The sequence below is a fragment of the Pristiophorus japonicus genome, chromosome 19 (genome assembly GCF_044704955.1).
Source record: "Pristiophorus japonicus isolate sPriJap1 chromosome 19, sPriJap1.hap1, whole genome shotgun sequence".
NCBI classification, from domain to species: Eukaryota; Metazoa; Chordata; class Chondrichthyes; family Pristiophoridae; genus Pristiophorus; species Pristiophorus japonicus.
The window spans coordinates 34467455-34485854 of record NC_091995.1 but is presented as its reverse complement, the minus strand read 5'-3'; the positions used below and the strand labels follow the sequence as shown (position 1 = coordinate 34485854).

General features: G+C 52.0%; 1 protein-coding gene across 1 annotated transcript; it reads left to right on the top strand.

Moving 5' to 3' along the window:
• The first annotated feature begins 1617 nt into the window (after nucleotides 1-1617).
• On the top strand, nucleotides 1618-18368 carry grcc10 (gene rich cluster, C10 gene). Its single transcript, XM_070861414.1, has 3 exons — nucleotides 1618-1722; nucleotides 4995-5171; nucleotides 12330-18368. The coding sequence occupies exons 1-3, from the start codon at nucleotides 1662-1664 to the stop codon at nucleotides 12467-12469; spliced, it is 378 nt and encodes a 125-aa protein (XP_070717515.1). The 5' UTR covers nucleotides 1618-1661; the 3' UTR covers nucleotides 12470-18368.
• The last annotated feature ends 32 nt before the right edge of the window (nucleotides 18369-18400 follow it).

Genomic DNA, 18400 nt, shown 5'->3' with positions numbered 1-18400 from the left:
GCGATGAGTTCACAGGTGTTTCAATGAGGGACCTAATATTCCAAGTCCCGAACTACATCCTGAAGAGTGGAAGATGCCTGTTGCGTGGATTTTTTTAACGTGTGGTGGCCTTTGGACACCAGCCACCACATGGGCTTGACGGAGCTAGGTCTTGGTCCAGTGGCAAGGATTACCCAAGACGACCGGAGACCAGCTCTACCGCACAGACCTAGTGCGCACACATATCGCAGTGTGGGCTGGTCTGTGCTGCCCCTGGGCCGTCGGCTATTCTGGGCCCCAGATTCACGCCTCTCCTGGGCCCCTCTAGGGACTGTTGCTGCTCCTTCGCCCCTCCTGCTGTGCCTGCCTGCACTGCAATCAGCGACAGGAGGCCGTGAAGCAGCCTCCTGTACAGCCAACACTCCCCACAAGAGGGCCAGGGACACATTCCTTTCCCCCGGTTTGCATTTATTTGAGAAAGAAACACAAGAATGTTTCAGCCAAACATTCCCGACAAAAATGGACAGCACACCGGAGAGTTGGGAATGCTTTTCCCAGTTGGACAACAGTCTTGGGTAATCCTTGCCACTGGACCAAGACCTAGCTCTGTCAAGCCCGTGTGGTGGCTGGTGTGCAGCGGCCACCACACGTTAACAAAACCCACGCACAGGCATTGTACTTGAATCATATTAGTTGTAGCACGATTCCAATGAAGCTCACAGTAAGCTTCAGGAACAGAACCTCATCTTTCGTTGAGGTACTTTACAACCTTTTGGACTCAACATCGAGTTCAACAATTTCAGACCATAAGCACTGCCCCTATTGTTTTTAATTATTTCTGGGGGTGGGGGGGCAGTTCTCTTTCCCACGGCAGCTGTTGATAATTCTGCCATTTCCGTTTACACCCTATCTAGACTCATCTTTTGTTTCTTAACTTGCCCCATTACCATCTCCTTTTGCCTCACACCATCATCCCTTTTGTCTTTTTTTAGGACATGAACTCTGCTTGTCCAGCCCATGCATTGCGAGCACAGGTTCCGCATCGGCCACCTCCTACCGCCGGGGGCGCTGCTACTTGATGGCAGTCTCTCCTCCGACCGCCGGGGCGCTGTTACCTGCTGCGAATCTCTCCTCCTACCATCCAGGGGCGCTGTTACCTGATGGTAGTCTCTCCTCCTACCGCCGGGGGCGCTGTTACCTGATGTTAATCTCTCCTCCTACCGCCGGGGGCGCTGTTACCTGATGTTAATCTCTCCTCCTACCGCCGGGGGCGCTGTTACCTGATGTTAGTCTCTCCTCCTACCGCCGGGGGCACTGTTACCTGATGTTAGTCTCTCCTCCTACCGTCGGGGGCGCTGTTACCTGCTGCGAAACTCTCCTCCTACCGCCGGGGGTGCTATTACCTGCTGCGAATCTCTCCTCCTACCATCCAGGGGCGCTGTTACCTGAAGGTAGTCTCTCCTCCTACCGCCGGGCGGCGCTGTTACCTGATGTTAGTCTCTCCTCCGACCGCCGGGGGCGATGTTACCTGATGGGGGTCGCTCCTCCTACCGCTGGGGGCGCTGTTAGCTGATGCTCGTCTCTCCTCCTACCGCCGGGCGGCGCTGTAGAGCCAGGTTACGCATGCTCGGTGTTCCGCGGCCTCGGTGCCGTGTCCGGGCGGAGCTGTCGGGGAGGTTGACATGGCGGCGGCGGCGGCGGCTCAGCAACAGCAGCAGGGCCTGAGCCTGGAGCAGGCCAAAGGTTAGTGTGTGTGGGGAGGAGCGGGCCAGTGTGCAGGGACCTGAGTCCTGAGAGGCTGCAGGGGGAGGGCTGAGCCCTGAGAGGCTGCAGGGGGGGGGGCTGAGCCCTGAGAGGCTGCAGGGGGGGGGGGGGGGGGGAGGGCGGAGCGGAGCCCTGAGAGGCTGCAGGGGGGGGGAGGGCGGAGCGGAGCCCTGAGAGGCTGCAGGGGGGGGGAGGGCGGAGCGGAGCCCTGAGAGGCTGCAGGGGGGGGGAGGGCGGAGCGGAGCCCTGAGAGGCTGCAGGGGGGGGGAGGGCGGAGCGGAGCCCTGAGAGGCTGCAGGGGGGGGGAGGGCGGAGCGGAGCCCTGAGAGGCTGCAGGGGGGGGGAGGGCGGAGCGGAGCCCTGAGAGGCTGCAGGGGGGGGGAGGGCGGAGCGGAGCCCTGAGAGGCTGCAGGGGGGGGGAGGGCGGAGCGGAGCCCTGAGAGGCTGCAGGGGCGGGGGGGCTGAGCCCTGAGAGGCTGCAGGGGGGGGGGGGAGGGCTGAGAGGAGCCCTGAGAGGCTGCAGGGGGGGGGAGGGCGGAGCCCTGAGAGGCTGCAGGGGGGCCTGAGCGGCTGCAGTGAGGGCTGAGCCCTGAGAGGCTGCACGGGGGCCGGGGGAGGGCTGAGCCCTGAGAGGCTGCACTGTGCAATAAGATGCCCCTCACATTGCAGCATCTGCAGCTGGTGCCTGTGCGTGGATTTGTTTAACGTGGGGTGGCCGTTGCACACCAGCCACCACACGGGCCTGACAGAGCTAGGTCTTGGTCCAGTGGCCAGGGTTAACCAGGATGACTGGAGACCTGCTCTGCTGCACGGACAGAGCGCGCACACATCGCAGTGTGGGCTGGCCCGTGCTGCCCCTGGGCCCTCCCCGACCCGACCCCGCCGCTCCTGCTGTACCTGTCCATGCTCCAATCGCCGACCTGGGTTCTGGTGACGTCCAATCCAGTCGCCCCCTTCACAGCCGTCGCTCTCCCGGACCGGCTCGCGACGCTCCTTATATGGCCGCTTAGGGTCTCGCGCAGGTCGCGGCTGCACCCCCTGTGACCTGGCATTGACCCCACCCCACCCCTCTGGTTCAGCCAACAGGGGAGGTTGAAAGACTTTCTTCTCCGAACTGAGAGCCCCTGCAAACCTTTAGTCACCTGAAGCACAGCGTACAGCTTTGTTCGATTTAAGGAGGGATATGTCATCATAGAATCATCATAGAACCCCTCAGAATCTTATGTTTCAATAAGATCACCTCACATTGAGTATAGACGCAACTCTTCTTCATAAGACAACCCCTTCATCTCAGGAATCAATCTCGTCAGCATTCTTTGAACTGCCTCCAATGCAAGTATATCCAAAGAATTAACTGGTAGGACACTGAGAAGTGTAGAGGAACAAAGGGACCTGGGAGTGTATGTCCACAGATCCCTGAAGCTAGCAGGCCAGGTAGATAAGGTGCTTAAGAAAGCATGCGTGAATGCTTGCCTTTATTAGTCGAGGCATAGAATACAAGAGCAGGGGGTTATGCTTGAGCTCTATAAAACACTGGTTAGGCCACAGCTAGAGTACTGCGTGTAGTTCTGGTCACCGCATTACAGGAAAGATGTGATTGCACTGGAGAGAGTGCAGAGGACTTTACGAGGATGTTGTCAGGACTGAAGAATTTTAGCTATGAGGACAGATTGGATAGGCTGGGGTTGTTTTCCTTGGAACAGAGGAGGCTGAGGGGAGACCTTATTGAGGTCAAGATAGAGTGTTAGGAAGGACCTATTTTCCTTAGCAGAGAGGTCAGTAATCAGGGGGCATAGATTTAAAGTATTTGGGGGGAGGTTTAGAGGTTATTTCAGCGGAATTTTTGTCGCTCAGAGGGAGGTGGGGGTCTGGAACTCACCGTCTGAAAGGGTGGTAGAGGCAGAAACCCTCACCACATTTAACAAGTACCTGGATGTGCACCTGAAGTGCCGTAACCTGCAGGCCTAGAGCTGGAAAGTGGGATTAGGCTGGCTGGCTCTTTGTCGGCCGACACGGACACGATGGGCCGAAATGGCCTCCTTCCGTGCTGTAAATTTCTATGATTCTATGAGTTTGGAGTACGGTAGCATAGTGGTTATGTTACTGGACTAGTAATCCAGAAACCTGGACTAATAATCCAGAGACATGAGTTAAAGTTCCACCATGGCAGCTGGGGAATGAAAATTCAGTTAAATAAATCTGGAATCAAAAGTTAGTATCAGCAGTGGGGACCAACTGGTTCACTAATGACCTTTAGGGAAGAAAATCTGCCGTCCTTACCCGGTCTGGCCTACATTTTACTCCAGGTCCTCAGAATTGTGGCTGACTCTTAACTGCCCTCTGGAAATGGCCCAGCAAACCACTCCATTATAGAAGGCGGCTCACCACCACCTACCCAAGGGCAATTAGGGATGGGCAATAAATGCCGGCCTTGCCAGCGACACCCGCAACCTGTGAATGAATAAATACAAACATTTAAACATTTAGAAGGTTAAGGGGAGATCTGGTTGAAGTTTTCAGGCTATTAAGGGGAACAGAAAGGGTAGATAGACAGAAATTATTTCCGCTGGTTAGTAATTCTAGGACGAGGGGGCATAGTCTAAAAACTGGAGCCAGGCCTTTCAGGAGTGAAATTAGGAAACATTTCTACACACAAAGGGTGGTAGAAGTTCGGAAATCCTTACCGCAAATGCTACTTGATGCTGGATCATTTGTTCATTTCAAATCGGAGATCAATAGCTTTCTGTTAACCAAAGGTGATATGGGCCAAAGACGGGTATCTGGAGTTGGGTCGCAGATCAGCCGTGATCTCACTGAATGGCGGAACTGGCTCGAGGGGCTGAATGTTCCTAAAAATCTAGGCTGACACTCCAGTGCAGTGCTGAGGGAGTGCTGCACTGTCTGAGGTGCCGCCTTTCGGATGAGATCTTAAACCGAGGCCTCATCTGCTCTCTCGGGTGGACGTAAAAGATAATTATTACACTATTTTGAAGAAGAGCAGGGGGAGTTATCCCCGGTGTCCTGGGGCCAATATTTATCCCTCAATCAACATCACAAAAAAACAGATTATCTGGGTCATTAACACATGGCTGTTTGTGGGAGCTTGCTGTGCGCAAATTGGCTGCTGGATTTCCCACATTACAACAGTGACTACACTCCAAAAGTACTTCATTGGCTGTAAAGTGCTTCGGGACGTCTTGGTGTTCGTGAAAGGCGCTGCATAACTGCAAGTTTTTCTCTGCTGTGCCCAGTGGTTCTAGTGGAAGTGATCAAGGCCTTCAGTTCCCCCGAGAATGCCATGAGGATGGAGGAGGCCCGTGACAACGCCTGCAACGACATGGGCAAGATGCTGCAGTTCGTGCTACCCGTGGCAACCCAGATCCAGCAAGATGTCATCAAATCATACGGATTCACCAATGACGGAGAAGGCAAGTGTGCAGACAGTGGAATTAGTGCTGGAACCCCCCCCCCCCGCCCCGCAGCCCGCTCCTGCCCCCGGGGTCCCTCACATTGAAGCTCCTTAGAATGGAGCTCCCACCTCGGAGTCTCCCTCATCTGTTTCAGCCTTAGAGGTGGTTGCAGACCATAAGCCCATGTGATAGAATCATAGAAATTTACAGCACGGAAGGAGGCCGTTTTGGTCCATCGTGTCTGCGCCGGCCGACAAAGAGCTATCCAGCCTAATCCCACTTTCCAGTTCTTGGTCCGTAGCCCTGCAGGTTACGGCACTTCAGGTGCACATCCAAGTACTTTTTAAATGGGGTGAGGGTTTCTGCCTCTACCACCCTTTCAGGCCGTGAGTTCCAGACCCCCACCACCCTCTGGGTGAAAACATTTCCCCTCAAATCCCCTCTAAACCTCCCCCCAATTACTTTAAATCTATGCCCCTCTGGTTGTTGACCCCTCTGCTAAGGGCAACAGGCCCTTTGTATCCACTCTATTCAGGCCCCTCATAATTGTATACACCTCAATAAGGTCTCCCCTCAGCCTCCTCTGTTCCAAAGAAAACAACTCCAGCCTAGCGAATCTTTTGAGCGAGTAATTTCAGTGGGATGTAGGAGAGCATAATGTAGATGCAGGGGAAATTCATTTTCAGTCATCGGGGAGCCCCGTCACCCAAGTTCAGAGACAGCAATCGGCTAGACCATTATCCATGGGTTTCTCATCCGTGCCCCAAGCTCCTCCCTCCAGAGCCTGTGGGATCTGGAATCTGATCATCCTCAGTGCTTCAATTGAATGGCTCTTCATTGCACACTGACAATTACTTCCATAAACCAACCGCTCTGAGCTTAAATAAATAGCTTGCGGTTTCTTTAGCTTCCAATCCCATTCTCCTGCACTCCTTTTCCTGGCAAAAATTTGCCATATTGATTCCTTTTAACAGTCACTAACTCGCACCAAGTCCCGCTCACCCACCACCTCCTAACTCACACCGAGTCCCACTCACCCATCACCCCCTGTGCTCACACCGAGTCCCACTCACCCATCACCTCCTAACTCACACCAAGTCGCCCTCACCCATCACCCCCTAACTCACACCAAGTCCCGCTCACCCATCACCCCCTAACTCTCACCAAGTCCCGCTCACCCATCACTCCCTAACTCACACCAAGTCCCACTCACCCATCACCCCCTAACTCACACCAAGTCGCCCTCACCCATCACCCCCTAACTCACACCAAGTCCCGCTCACCCATCACCCCCTAACTCTCACCAAGTCCCGCTCACCCATCACTCCCTAACTCTCACCGAGTCCCACTCACCCATCACCCCCTGTGCTCACACCGAGTCCCACTCACCCATCACCTCCTAACTCACACCAAGTCGCCCTCACCCATCACCCCCTAACTCACACCAAGTCCCACTCACCCATCACCCCCTAACTCTCACCAAGTCCCGCTCACCCATCACCCCCTAACTCTCACCGAGTCCCACTCACCCATCACCCCCTGTGCTCACACCGAGTCCCACTCACCCATCACCTCCTAACTCACACCAAGTCGCCCTCACCCATCACCCCCTAACTCACACCAAGTCCCGCTCACCCATCACCCCCTAACTCTCACCAAGTCCCGCTCACCCATCACTCCCTAACTCACACCAAGTCCCACTCACCCATCACCCCCTAACTCACACCAAGTCCCGCTCACCCACCACCTCCTAACTCACACAGAGTCCCACTCACCCATCACCTCCGAACTCACACCAAGTCCCCCTCACCCATCACCCCCTAACTCACACCGAGTCCCGCTCACCCACCACCCCCCTAACTCACACCAAGTCCCACTCACCCATCACCCCCTAACTCACACCAAGTCCCGCTCACCCACCACCTCCTAACTCACACTGAGTCCCACTCACCCATCACCCCCTAACTCACACCAAGTCCCGCTCACCCATCACCCCCTAACTCTCACCAAGTCCCGCTCACCCATCACTCCCTAACTCACACCAAGTCCCACTCACCCATCACCCCCTAACTCACACCAAGTCCCGCTCACCCACCACCTCCTAACTCACACTGAGTCCCACTCACCCATCACCTCCGAACTCACACCAAGTCCCCCTCACCCATCACCCCCTAACTCACACCGAGTCCCGCTCACCCACCACCCCCCTAACTCACACCAAGTCCCACTCACCCATCACCCCCTAACTCACACCGAGTCCCGCTCACCCACCACCCCCCTAACTCACACCAAGTCCCGCTCACCCACCACCCCCCTAACTCACACCAAGTCCCACTCACCCATCACCCCCTAACTCACACCAAGTCCCACTCACCCACCACCCCCCTAACTCACACCAAGTCCCGCTTACCCATCACCCCCTAACTCACACCAAGTCCCGCTTACCCATCACCCCCTAACTCACATCAAGTCCCACTCACCCATCACCCCCTAACTCACACCAAGTCCCACTCACCCATCACTCCCTAACTCACACCAAGTCCCACTCACCCATCACCCCCTAACTCACACCAAGTCCCACTCACCCATCACTCCCTAACTCACACCAAGTCCCACTCACCCATCACCCCCTAACTCACACCAAGTCCCACTCACCCATCACCCCTGTGCTCGCTGACCTACATCGGTTCCCCAGTCAGTCAAGGCCTCAATTTAAAAATTCTCATCCTTGTTTTCAAATCCCCCCCATGGCCTTGCCCCTCCCGATCTCTGTAATCTCCTCCAGCTGTACAAACCTCCGAGATGTCTACAGTCCTCTAATTCTGCCCCTCTTGAGCATCCCTGATTGTAATCGCTCAACCATTGGTGGCCGTGCCTTCTGTTGCCTGGGCCCCAAGCTCTGGAACTCTCTGCCTAAACCTCTCTGCCTCTCTACCTCACTTTCCTCCTTCAAGACGCTCATTAAAACCTACCTCTATGACCAAGCTTTTGCTCACCTGTCCCTATAATCTCCTTGTGTGGCTCGGTGTCAAATGTAGTTCGATAATCGCTCCGATGAAGCACCTTGGGGCGGGGGGTTTCACTACATTAAAGGCGCTATATAAATGCACGTTGTCGCTGCTGTACCCTCCTGCCATCATGTTTCTGCCTTCCGCTGAAAGTGCGGACTCCCCAACTGCCGAGCCCAAGTTCTAGTGAGATCAGCAAGCTGTTCAACCAGGAGGGGCTCACAGCCCAAGCCCAGTGTGGTCTTCATCGGACCCTCGAGGCATGTATCAATACCCGTGTGTGTGCACTCACTCTGCAGCCAGGGCCTCTACGTACCGATCAGCTGTAGGGATTTTGTCCACTAACCCCTCAGTGCAGGAAAATTGCACTCTCCTGAAAGAACTTGCATTTACACAGGATGTCTTAAAGCGTTTTACTGCCACTGAAGTACTTTTTTTTTTTTAAAGTGTATTCACTGTTGCAATGTAGAAAACATTTGGCCCTCGAGCCTGCTCCGCCATTCAATAAGATCATGGCTGATCTTCTACCTCAACTCCACTTTCCTGCACTATCCCCATATCCCTTAGTGCCCAAAAATCTATCTATCTGAGGTTTGAATATACTCAATGACTGAGCCTCCACAGCCTTCTGGATTAGAGTGTTCCAACGATTCACTGCCCTCTGAATGAAGACATTTCTTCTCATCTCTGTCCTAAATTGCCAACCCCTTATCCTGAATCTGTGACTCCCCTAGTTCTAGACTCTCCGGCCAGGGTAGACATCCTCTCAGCATCTACCTCTCAGTCATCGAATGGCCAGATAGTTAGTTGATGGTGGTTGAGGGATAAATATTGGTCAGGACACCGGGGATAACTCCCCCTGCTCTTTTTTTAAAAAAAAAATCATGCCACAGAATCTCTCGCATCCACCTGAGAGCACAGCTGGGGCCCTCGGTTTAACGTCTCATCCAAAGGACGGCACCTCCGACAGTGTAGCGCTCCCTCAGCACTGCATTGGAGTGTCAGCCTAGATTTTGTGCTGGAGTGTTACTGGATCCCACGGCCTTCTGACTCAGACGAGAACGCTGCATATTGAGCCCCGGCTGCAAGATTACACCATGCAGACCCGTGATTTCGCCTGGAGCTCCTGGTATGTGTCACTGAGTGCTGGCTCAGCCAATTGGATCACCACGGAAGCTCACTCCTCAATATAAATCAACCTGCTCACTTTCGGAGCCACTCTACTTCTCCCTGAATTTTTATTCCAAATATGCTGCTTTCCTGTACAGCTTGGTATTGACTGCAAGCCTAGATTTGACTGCAGAGAAGACTTACAAGGATGATACCAGAAATGCGAGGGGTAGACACATCAGGAAAGGATGAACAGGCTGGGTCTCTTTTCTATTGAAAAAAGAAGGCTGAGAGGTGACCTAATAGAGGTCTTTAAAATGATGAAAGGTTTTGATAGAGTGGAGACAGAGAGAATGTTTCCACTTGTGGGGAAGAGCATAGCTAGAGGCCATCGATATAAGATAGTCACCAAGAAATCCAATTGGGAATTCAGAAGAAACTTCTTTACCCAGAGAGTGGTGAGAATGTGGAACTCGCTGCCACAGGTAGTGGTTGAAGCGAATAGTATCGATGTATTTAAGGGGGAGGCTGGACAAGTATATAAGGGAGAAGGGAATAGGGGGTTATGCTGATAGATTTAGATGAGAAAAGACAAGTATATGAGGCTCGAGTGGAACATAAACGCCGGCATGGACTGGTTGGGCCAAATGGCCTGTTTCTATATCGTACATCCCATGTAATCCTAGATGTTATGCATTTAGGTACCAGAATGATAAAAGGGTTAAATTGTGAGGGCAGGCTGCATAGCCTAGGCTTGTATTCCCTTGAGTATAGAAGGTTAAAGGGTGATCTAATTGAGATGTTTAACATGTTTAAAAGAATTGATAGGATAGATAGGGAGAAACTGTTTCCTCTGGTGGGGGGAGGCCAGAACAAGGGGGAAGTAACCTTAAAATTAGAGCCAGGCCGTTCAGGGGTGACGTCAGGAAGCACTTCTTCACACAAAGGGTCGTGGGTATCTGGAACTCCCTCCCAAAAAAGCTGTTGAGGCTGGGGCTAAGAGGGTCAATTTAAAATGTCAAAAGTGAGATTGATACACTTTTGTTAGTTAAGGGTATTAAGGGATATGGAGCCAAGGCGGGTGGAGGGAGTGGAGGTACAGATCAGCCATGATCTAATTGAATGGCAGCACAGACTCAGGGCTGAAAGGCCTCCTCCTGTGATCCGAGATGCGGAGGATAATCCCTGTGGTGCTGTGTTACCCAGTTCCGACTGCACCACTGACCACTGCTGTTTTGTTGCCCCAGCTTTCCAGTTCACAGCTTCAGTCTTTATCCCCGGTCCTTTCCACTCAAGCCTCAAGTCATTCTTTCTGTTGGGGATTCGTCGGGATTGGTGTCCATTTTGAACGATAAGGGAGTCGAGGGTTATGGGGAGCGGGCAGTGAAGTGGAGTTGAGGCCAAGATCAGATCAGCCCATGATCTTATTGAATGGCGGAGCAGGCTCGAAGGGCCGTATGACCTACACCTGCCCCTATTTCTTATGTTATGTTCTTCTAGGTCTTTGTATCCAAACTTCGATACAAGCCTTAAACCACCCCTCCAAAAGTAATAAATCTGGTTCGTAATGTGTGTCTGAAGAACCAAAGATTGCGATTGATTGAGGGAGGAGATGGGAACTTTATTTTTAACACATCGAGGTGTGATCTGTAACGCGTTGCCTGAAAGGGTGGTGGAAAATAGCAGATTAAATAGCAACTTTTGAAAGGAAATTGGATAAATACTTAAAGGGGAGCAAAGCTACAGGGTTATGGGGAGAGTGAGAATCATTGCTCTTTTAAAGAGCCGGCACAGTCTGAATGGCGGCCTCCTGTGCTGTAAGATTCTATAAATTGCATGCTTTGCAGCCTCTCCTGGACCAACCATTCTCTTTTGCAGCATACCTGTAAGGCCAATCCTCGTTCTCTCAGTCTCCCCCCTTCCCGAAACACAGGAACAGGAGGCCATTCAGCCCCTTGTGCCTGCTCCGCCATTCAGTGAGATCACGAGTAATCTGCCCTCAACTCCATTAACTCATCTTTGCTCGCTATCCCTTGATACCGTCGGCCAACAAAAATCTGTATTGTAAATTTCAATTGTGTTCCCCCCCCCCCCCTCCCCCGCAGCAACCACAGCCTTTTTTTGGTGGGGGAGAGAGTTCCAGATCTCCACTACCCAGAAGTGCTTCCTGACATCACCCCTGGACGGCCTAGCTTTAATTTGAAGGTGATGCCCCCTTGCTCTGTAGCCCCCCCTCCCACCAGAGGAAAAATAGTTTCTCTCAATCGACCCTTTACCGCAATTGGGTCGCCCCTCATTCTTCTAAACTCAAGGGACGGCAAACAGTTCGTACAACCTGTTCCCGAGATTTAACAACAACTTGTATTTATATAGCACCTTTAACGTCGCAAAATGTCCCAATGCACTTCACAGCCGTGTTGTAAGAAAAGAAATTTGACTCCGAGCCACATAAGCAGAAATTAGCGCAGGTGACCAAAAGCTTGGTCAAAGAGGTATGTTTTAAGGAGCGCCTTGAAGGAAGAAAGAGAGATGGAGAGGTTTAGGGAGGGAGTTCCAGAGCTTGGGGCTCAGGCAACAGAAGGCACGGCCACCGATGGTTGAGCGATTATAATCAGGAAGGCTCAAGAGGGCAGAATTAGAGGAGGTCGGATATCAGGGGGGTGGTGGGAGGGGTGGGTGTGTTTGTGGGTCAGGAGGAGATTACAGAGACAGGGAGGGGGCGAGGCCGTGGGGGGGGGATTTGTTAACAAGGATGAGAATTTTGAAATTGAGGCGTTCTTGAACCGGGAGCCAATGTCGGCCAGCGAGCACAGGGGTGATGGGTGAGCGGGTCTTGGTGCGAGTTAGGACATGGGCTGCTGAGTTTTGGATCGCCTGTAGTTTACGTAGGGTAGAACGTGGGAGGCCAGCCAGACGTGCGTTGGGAGTATTTAACCCTTTGATCCCCTGGGAAAGAGCTGGGCAGAGGTGGCTACATTGCTGTGACGGATGGTCACGCTCCAGGCTGTCGATCGCGGGACGTTAACTGAGTGTGGTTGTTCCTTTTGTCTTTTTAAAGGCGTGCTGAAGTTCGCTCGCATCATCAAGGCCTACGAGGGACAGGACCCCGAGATAGCGGCCATGTCGGGCAAGCTCAAGTCTATGTTCCTGCCTCCGATGACTGTTCCTCCCCACAGCGCCAGCATCTCCGCGTCCTAACGTCTCGGGAGAGAGAGCGATAAAGGCCGGGACACCGGAGGGGGAGGGGGAGGGGGCAACTGGGGCTGGAACACTCGGATTGACACTTGACGGGATCGGGAACGACGCTGGTTTTACACCCCGGCCCGATTTTCCTGTTCATTCCTCTAATTGCGTTTACGTACGATATACGACACAGAAACAGGCCATTCGACCCAACCTGTCCATGCCAGTGTTTATGTTCCACTCGAGCCTCATCTAAATCTATCAGCATAACCCTCTATTCCCTTCTCCCTCATATACTCGTCTAGCCTCCCCTTAAATACATCGATACTATTCGCTTCAACCACTCCCTGTGGCAGCGAGTTCCACATTCTCACCACTCTCTGGGAAAGACGTTTCTTCTGAATTGCCGATTGGATTTATTGATGGCCTCTAGCTATACTCCTCCCCACAAGTGGAAACATTCTCTCTGTCTCCACTCTATCAAAACCTTTCATCATTTTAAAGACCTCTATTATGTCACCCCTCAGTCTTTTTTCAAGAGAAAACAGACCCAGCCTGTTCATCTTTTCCTGATACGTCTACCCCTCGCATTTCTGGTATCATCCTTGTAAATCTTCTCTGCACCCTCTCCAGTGCCTCAATATCCTTTTTATAATATCATAGAATCGTAGAAAAATTACGACACAGAAGGAGGCTGTTCGGCCCGTCGTGTGCGTGCCGGTTCCGACTGATTCCGACACATTCAGTCATATCCCCCTCTTTGGTATTCAAGCGATGGTGGGGGTGAAACATTTTAAAGCTGCAGGGGTCCCAGCTCCTCGCTCACATCAGCCACCTGGGTTGTCATTTTTAGGGCAGATGGACCGGGCGATAATTACAGCCAGCGGGTGAAGGCACCGACCGTGCAGGCCAGCTGGTCCGTGGTGCCGTTCCCTGCCTGCGCAGAAGCCGCGATTGGCTCCTTGGAGCTGGGCGGGCTGAGGGAGAAGGACAGGGATCTCATCGCCGCCCCGAGTCCCGCCCCGCTTAGCGTGTGCGTAAGGGCGGGATACGACTACGACTTGGCTGTGAAGTTCCCCACAGTCGAATAGCAGTCGATGCTCCCGGGGGTCGGGGGCGGGGGGGGTAATCCCATGGGATGGGGTGGTATGCCAGTGTTTCACCCGGTCCGCTATTCACTTCAACAGTAAGAGTAGAATCGGAGACGTTAGTAGAATCCGAGGCCCTGTCTGCTCTCTCACGTAAAAGATCCCGTGACACTGTTTCTAAGAAGAGAAAAGGGGAGTTATCCCCGGTGTCCTGGTGCCAATATTTATCCCTCAATCAACGTCACTCAAAAACAGATTATCTGGTCATGATCACATTGCTGTTTGTGGGAGCTTGCTGTGCGCAAATTGGCTGCTGCGTTACAACAGTGACCACACTCCCAAAACAAGTATTTCATTGGCTGTAAAGTGCTTTGGGATGTACAATGGCCGTGAAAGGTGCTGCAGAAATATAAGCGTTGCTCCCGATTCCCGCCGGCTCGGCTACCATTGGCCCCCTGGCCGAGCTAAGATACTGAAGCAGGGGAATCGCTTTACCCTGCAGCGCGCTCAGGCCTCACCCAACACCCTGCAGCACGCTCAGGCCTCACCCAACACCCTGCAGCACGCTCAGGCCTCACCCAACACCCTGCAGCACGCTCAGGCCTCACCCAACACCCTGCAGCACGCTCAGGTTCCTTCCTGCCCCTACTTCCTGATGGATAATCACTCAGTTTGTGACCAGCCGTAAGACAGAAGGACTTGCATTTATATAGCGTCTTTCACGACCACCGGAAGTCCCAGCGCGTTTCACAGCCAACGAAGTACTTTTTTTTTTTAAACGTGGTCACTGTTGTAATGTAAGAATCGCTGCAGCTAATTTTGTGCACAGCAAGCTCCCACAAACAGCAAGTGATAATGTGACCAGATAATCATTTTTTTTGTTCTGTTGATTGAGGGATAAATATTGGCCAAGGACATCGGGGGGTAACTGCCCTGCTCTTCTTCGAACTCCCTCAGCACTGCACTGGAGTGTCAGCCTGGATCTGTGTGCTCAAGTCTTTGCCGTGGCGTTTGAACCACGACCTTCTGACTCTTGAGGCAGGAGCTGCACGAAGAAACCAGACTTGCACGTTGTGAATTCCAGCCCTTCGTTTCTGTCGTACACACAGTCACCATTCACTTCGCTACCTCTCGACATGATGGGTTTGGCTTTGAACTCGCCACGGGGGAGGGAGGGCGGTTCAGTTGTGTTTGTTTACAAGCGCTCCAGGATATTCCCACTTAGCATTTCGAAGAACTCGCAAAAAAAAACCCCACAGGGAGGCGGGGGGTGGTGGGGGGCGGTGTTTTGCCTCTGTGTGCTCTCGAAAGCGGCTTCCTCTCCACCCCGGCCACTGACCACAAACAGACTTTCTGTCTCCGACCCATCTGCTGCGAGAGCAGAAACCTAAGCGTGAGCACCAGGGCTGGTTTAGAAACTAAGGCTGCAATCGCCTCCTGTATCATAGCTGGCGGTAAAATGGGAGGCGATTGCAGCTTTAACGGGTTGAGGATAGAAACATAGAAAATAGGTGCAGGAGTAGGCCATTCAGCCCTTCGAGCCTGCACCGCCATTCAATGAGTTCATGGCTGAACATGCAACTTCAGTACCCCATTCCTGCTTTCTCGCCATACCCCTTGATCCCCCGAGTAGTAAGGACTACATCTAACTCCTTTTTGAATATATTTAGTGAATTGTAAGGGACTGCGGTATTTGTATAGCACCTCTCATGACCTCAGGAGGTCCCAAACCGCTTCACAGCCGGTTGAAGTACTTTTTTTTTTTAAGCGTAGTCACTGTTGTAATGTAGGAAATACAGCAACCAATCTTCACGCAACAAGTTTCCACAGTTGGATTACTGACTGAATCATCTTTTTTCAGTGATGTTGGTTGAGGGATAAATACTGGCCCCACGACACCAGGGAGCACTCCCCCCTGCTCTTCTTCCAAAAAGTGGCCGCAGGATCCTTTACGTCCGCCCGAGAGAGTTTCGCGTCTCGTCAAAAAGGCTGCAGCTCCCTGACAGTGCAGCACTCCCTCACCGCACCGCACTGGGAGTGCCGGCCTGGATTTTTTGTGCTCGAGTCTCTGGAGTGGAGTCAAGTCAGTTAACCTCAAACGACTGGCGCTGGCAGCTTGGCTTCACGCCGTCACCCGCAGCAAAGGGTGGAGCGGGCACCCTGATAATTGGTCGTAAGCAGCGCAGTTTCCCACAGTCGCTACAAAAAGGGACTGCAGTGAAATCGATCTCACTAAAATAAAATGGCCACTAGAGGGCAGAGCAGCTTTATTAAATAAAAGAGTTGTATTTATATAGTGCCCGCCCCCCCCCCCCCCTCCCCCGCATATGTTCGTGGACAGGTTATGTCATTGAACGAACAGCAAGCCTCCGATACAGCACATCATAGAACCGTAAAGATAGAAACAGAAAGATTTGCATTTATATAGCACCTTTCATGAGCACTGGACATCCCAAAGCGCTTTACAGCCAATGAAATACTCCTGGACTTTAGTCACTCTGGTAAAGGGAATAAAACTGCTGGACTAATAAAGGTCCTCAACCATTTTGTTTCTGAGGCCACTCCCCTCCCATATTATAAAAATTCCATGCAGTTCCCCCCCCCCCCAGCCCCGGTATAAAAAGTAGATATACAATTAAACGTATATAATGTTTTGTTTTACTTAATGTGGAACTTGTTGCTGGTGCTCGTTTTCAAATGGCTCCATGGCCACACCCCCTTCCTGTATCTATAACCTCCACCTTCTGAGATCTCTGCGCTCCTCTAATTCTGGCCTCCTGCTCGGCCCCGATTTTCAGCGCCCCACTATTGGCGGCCGTGCCTTCAGCTAGCCAGTCCCAAAGCTCTGGCATTCCCTCGCTGCCTCTCTGTCCTTTTTCAAAACGCTCCTTAAAACCTACCTCCTTGACTCATCTTTCGGTCACCTGCCCTAATATCGCCTCACGTGGCTCGGTGTCAAATTATGTCTGACAACCATCCTGTGAAGCGCCTTGGGGGGGATGTTTTACTCTACTAAAGGCGCTATATAAATGCAAGTTGTTGCTGTTGAGGCTGCGGGCACTCCCGGGGATCCGCGGACAGTGTGCGAGACGGTTACTTCGGCGACACTAGCAGTACCGCCCCAGAATAGGCAAGACAATCGGTTTGAATCAGTGGCGATTTATTCAGCAAATGCTGCATCTATTTCAAAGGGAGCATCGGTTATTTTGAGACTGTGTGAAGTTTCACTGCACTGGCCCGCAATGTAATCCCTCGTCTCCAGAAATGTCAGTCCGGCTTTTTGCTCCATCTGTTTCTGCAACTTTGAAACCTTCTCCTCAATAGAATTCCAATTCTCTTGGATTTCTCGAAGATTTTGCTCCACTGTTTTTCGAATCTTCGCCACTCTTGTTCCCTGAGATCTCTGATTAAACGCTGCTCTTCATCAGTGACAATCTGGTGACTCTGAATGACTGGGGCTGCGGCCAATTCTCAACGGAAGCCCGCCTCCGTCCCTCTGAGTGACAGGTGATCCGGCCAATCCACTTCCCCCGAGTGGTTCTCAACGGAAGCCCGCCTCCGTCCCTTTGAGTGACAGGCGATCCGGCCAATCCAGTTCCCAAGAGCCCCTTAACGGGCCGGAAACTGTCCAATCAATGCCGCTGAAAGGCGGGATTTGCGGAGAGTATCTCAGTTGAAAGAGGCTCGCGACTGGAACTTGTTCGTTCAATTTCAATAATGCTTTTAAATTGGCGGTAATCTTTGTCCTTCTGACAAGGCGACGTGTTTTGGTGGACCCTTTCAGACCTTCTCGCGGACCCACCCTCCCCAGGTTGAGAACCCCTGATTTAAACGGCAGGGGCAATTTTAACCTAATTCGCCCGTTGTGGGGTGGAGGGGGGTGTTGACACGCGACAGGATCGGGAGCAACGCTGGTTTTCCACCCCGGCCCGATTTTCCTCTCCATCCTCTAATTGTGTTTACATAAGATATACGACACACAAACAGGCCTTTTGGCCCAACCAGTCCATGCTCCACTCGAGCCTCCTCCCCTCTTTCCTCATCCGAATCTATCAGCATAACCCGCTATTCCCTTCTCCCTCATATAATTGCTGACTATCTGAAATTGATGGCCTCTAGTTATGCTCTTCACCACAAGGGGAAACATTCTGTATCCACTCTATCAAAACCTTTCTTAATTTTAAAGACCTCTATTAGGTCACCCCTCAGCCTTAATTTTTCAAAAGAAAAGAGACGCAGCCTGTTCATCCTTTCCTGATAGATATACCCTCGCATTTCTGGTATCATTCTTGTTCATATTCTCTGCACCCTCTCCAGTGCCTCTATATCCTCTTTATAACATGGCAACCAGAATTGCACACATTTCTCCAAATGTGGTCTAACCAAGGTTCGATACAGGTTTAGCATAACTTCCCGACTTTTCAAATCCATCCCTCCAGAAATAAACCCCAGTGCCTGGTTTGCTCTTTTTCTGGCCTTGTGTCACACGGTCACACTGGACAATGTCTCTTCAGTGACCGCGGGGTTAATTTAGTGGCCCTGATTCATCCCCCATCAGGCAGCTGGTGTTGTGGGAAACCTCATGGAAATGGCTTTTTAATGGATTTAAAAGGTTACATATCACCTGAGGCCACGGAAGTTGGGCTGAAAGGAGTGCGTGACTATGTGCTCCAGTAATTAATTGATGGTGCTCTTCCACAGCTTATTGCTTCCCATCTCTTGGCACACAACATTCCGCATTTTCTATTTAATGTTTTTAACTTCATTGTCATGTGTGCTTGAGGATACAATATCATGTGTGCAATAAAGAAATATAATGTGTCCGATCTTTTGTAATGGGTCTGACTTTATTTCAATA